General features: G+C 33.5%; 1 protein-coding gene across 3 annotated transcripts; it reads left to right on the forward strand.

Moving 5' to 3' along the window:
• The first annotated feature begins 330 nt into the window (after nucleotides 1-330).
• On the forward strand, nucleotides 331-1978 carry LOC123226602 (cystathionine beta-lyase, chloroplastic-like). 3 transcript variants are annotated; one of them, XR_006504352.1, is made up of 6 exons: nucleotides 331-448; nucleotides 547-634; nucleotides 720-834; nucleotides 1241-1294; nucleotides 1636-1753; nucleotides 1833-1978. XR_006504352.1 is itself a non-coding variant. In XM_044651155.1 (5 exons), the coding sequence occupies exons 1-5, from the start codon at nucleotides 370-372 to the stop codon at nucleotides 1693-1695; spliced, it is 396 nt and encodes a 131-aa protein (XP_044507090.1). In that variant the 5' UTR covers nucleotides 331-369; the 3' UTR covers nucleotides 1696-1978. The 3 variants fall into 3 exon arrangements, 1 of the variants encoding a protein (XP_044507090.1); XR_006504353.1 differs by having other exon boundaries at nucleotides 1838-1978; XM_044651155.1 differs by having other exon boundaries at nucleotides 1636-1978.
• Nucleotides 1979-3335: the final 1357 nt, after the last annotated feature.

Consider the following 3335-nt stretch of genomic DNA (forward strand, 5'->3'; position numbering starts at 1 on the left):
ACTTAGATAAGGCCTATACATGTATACACATACATATTTCACTCACTTAAATCAATTTGGTTTTGATGTTTCACTCTAGTTTCCATGAACTTTCAATGTTGTAGCCTTCAGCGTTAGAATATGGACCCTATGATTATACCAGAAGTGGAAATCCTACGCGCCATGTCTTGGAAAGGTATGTTTTTATGAAAATTCTCTAGTATACTTTTAATGTTCCCTTTGAACATGACCTCTTGTTGTATAAGGCCAAAAGAGTGACCTTATGGTTTACTTTTCTTTGTTTAAAAAGACAGTATATCGTCCAAGATCATCATTCGAACAGCCCCGTGATTAGTTTCTTTTTCCTGGTTTCTTAGCCTCATTGCGAAGATGGACAAGGCAGATCGAGCATTTTGCTTCGCCAGTGGAATGGCTGCATTGGCTGCTGTCACTCATCTAGTTGGAACTGGTGCTTTCTTTATTTTTTTTTACTTCAACTTATCAAATTAATTAACCTCCATTTAATTAAAAGTATCATACTCTTGGAACAATTTATGTTATGTTCAGGTCAAGAAATTGTTGCGGGGGATGACTTCTATCGTGGTTCTGATCGTTTGTTAACACAAGTGGCTCCAAAATCTGGAATTATTGTGAAGTTAGTAATTTCATTTTTATTATAATTTTTAATTTGATCTTCGTTATTATGCTTTTTCTGTATTGTAAATTGAGAATATGTGCAGGCGTATTAATACAAGTGATCTGGATGAGGTTGCATCCTCCGCTATTGGTCCTTGGGCAAAGCTTGTGTGGTTGGAGAGTCCCACCAATCCTCGACAACAAATATCTGATATTCGTGTAAACCATTTACCTTTATTTGTCAGAAAATTTATTGACAAAATTTAAACTTACTATTTATATAATTCAATAGGATAGTTATAAAGTAATTATTCCTTTCTAATCTATTCCAATTTAATGCCATCTATTAAAGTTTCAAAATATTAGTCCAATACAATATAATGTTTATGAACTTTTGTCTAAATGTGTTGAACCCCATATGGATGCCATTAACATCTACCCTTCTCAACTTGAACATAGGGATTATTGTCATCAATTCATTTTGTGATAGTGGCTTTTGATATTTATTTGTATGTAGGAACTTTTGTAAACTAGCAACTTCAGATTTATATTTGCCTTCATTTTCGAAACTCTGATTTGTAGAAAATTGCTAAAATGGCTCATTGACACGGTGCTCTTTTGTTAGTGGATAACAGCATTATGTCTTCTGTACTGTCACAGCCCCTGGAACTTGGAGCAGGTACAACATCTGACTTGAGTCCAATAAACTGCTATTTCTTTGTATAGTTGCTAATTGTTGGACATAGTTATGCATTCAGCTACTAAATTTATATCTGGACATAGTGATGTCATGGCGGGTGTGCTTGCAGTTAAAAGGGGAAAGGTTGCAGCTCTTACATGCTGTATTTATTCTATGCTTTTCTTAATTTCCTAATATCTATTTTTAATATAGCATCCAAAACTGTAACATGGAAACACACACATGGTTTAAACGAGGAAATCAATGTGTTATGCCCTAAATTTTCTTATCATAGATCTAGTCTTTTTCTCTTTTCAAATGGCCATCTTTATATTTACCAGCTTGGCAAAGGACTTGTCTTTCCTGTAAAATGCAGAAGGCTCTGCATTAGCTCCATTTGATTGTTGGATCTGCTTGAGAGGCATCAAGACCATGGCCTTACCAGTCGAGAAGCAACAGGTACTACTTCAAACTGTTCCCAGTTTGTGCAAAATATGAAATTTATGTGAAAATAGAAACTTAATAGTTTGTGCTTTAGTTCAGGAGTATGGAGAAAGGGATTCAGAATTTGATCCACAAATAAAGTGATAGGGCTGAAGGTACTTGGGAAATCTTGGAAACCTCTCAATTATTTTGTAACTTTGGTTTATATCTTCTCTTAAATCATCATCAATAAAATCTAATTGAAGGAAATCTCACTGTGTGTATTTAACTTCAGAAATTATATAAATATATTTTTATGGATAACTTCTTGTTACGCTGACTTGAATTACTTAACCCTTTTTGTGGGTCTAGCTTGGGGCTCTAGAGATGACAATTTACTTGGCTGGCCTGCTACTAATGTACCACACCCTCTAAGTATCTCGAATTCCAAGGTTTGAAATCAATTGAACCACTATTGTGTGTATGTATACCAGATTGCGAGTGTGATTTGGTACAAGTGATTGCAAATAATGAAATGATCAACAAAATGACGTTTTTAAGATTGTTTGAAATCTGCAATTCAAAAGTTTAAATTCATAGTTATATTATTAGTGTTTAAGTTTTCAATTTAGCAACGTAAAATATGAATGTAAAAGTATTGTTATGATATCTCTATACAATACTTAATTTATAGGACAAGAGATAGCATTACAAGACATAGTGAAATAATAGAATCATAGTGTAATGAATCTAGATAAATCCACTTACCATGAAAAATTGTTGATCATGTGTTCTTAATTGATAGGATGTGACCCTTATCCCACAATGGTTGAAGGTGAAAGACGCATATAAAGAAGATTGTGAGGAACAATTGTAATTTTCTTTTCCCACTCTCGACAAAAGGAGCCTATATTGTGTTGTGGACTTGTATGTAGATAACATGGTTAGTCACTTTGTGTCATTCATATAACTAGTCTCTATATAAGGGTTAATGGCCTTTCAATATTGTTTTAGAGAAGAGTTTGACCACACAACAATTACCCCTAGTTTCTAGAGTGCAAGGTGGGCCTAAAAAATTTTTCACCTTTTTACACGAATGAACCACATGTGAACAAGTAAGATCCTTGCTTTGAAATAAGTCATCTAAATGGCATTGCAGTTTGCATTAAATGTAAGGTATGAGCATGTCATATCTCTTTCATAGCGTTTGAACTTCCATGATGTCTTTTTGGGCATAAATCATTTTTCTGATTCAATAAACAATGTTTGCCATTGTCTTGACTTAAATGACTGATATTGTTTCTGCATGTTCCCAAATTGTCTACAAAAATGCTTTGAACTTGAGCATCAACTTCTTCTTTTATCCTGGACATTCCAAGAGTTTAAAATTTTGAATGTATTCTATAAAAACCCTAAGTCACTCTCATAACTTTTAGAATTCTAGAATGAAATATTTGAACATATCACCCTTTGAACTTGTCCAATGAAACGTTACTCTTTTCGAACAAAAACCCTTCAAAACCCTTATTTCTTTTGAATGAATATTAGCCCATAAAGTCTTTGCGAACCCTTCTTAAGGTGAGTTTTATATTCAAGTTTTTTGGTTTTTTTATCTTTG

The sequence above is a fragment of the Mangifera indica genome, chromosome 9 (genome assembly GCF_011075055.1).
Source record: "Mangifera indica cultivar Alphonso chromosome 9, CATAS_Mindica_2.1, whole genome shotgun sequence".
In the NCBI taxonomy this organism is placed as follows: Eukaryota; Viridiplantae; Streptophyta; class Magnoliopsida; order Sapindales; family Anacardiaceae; genus Mangifera; species Mangifera indica.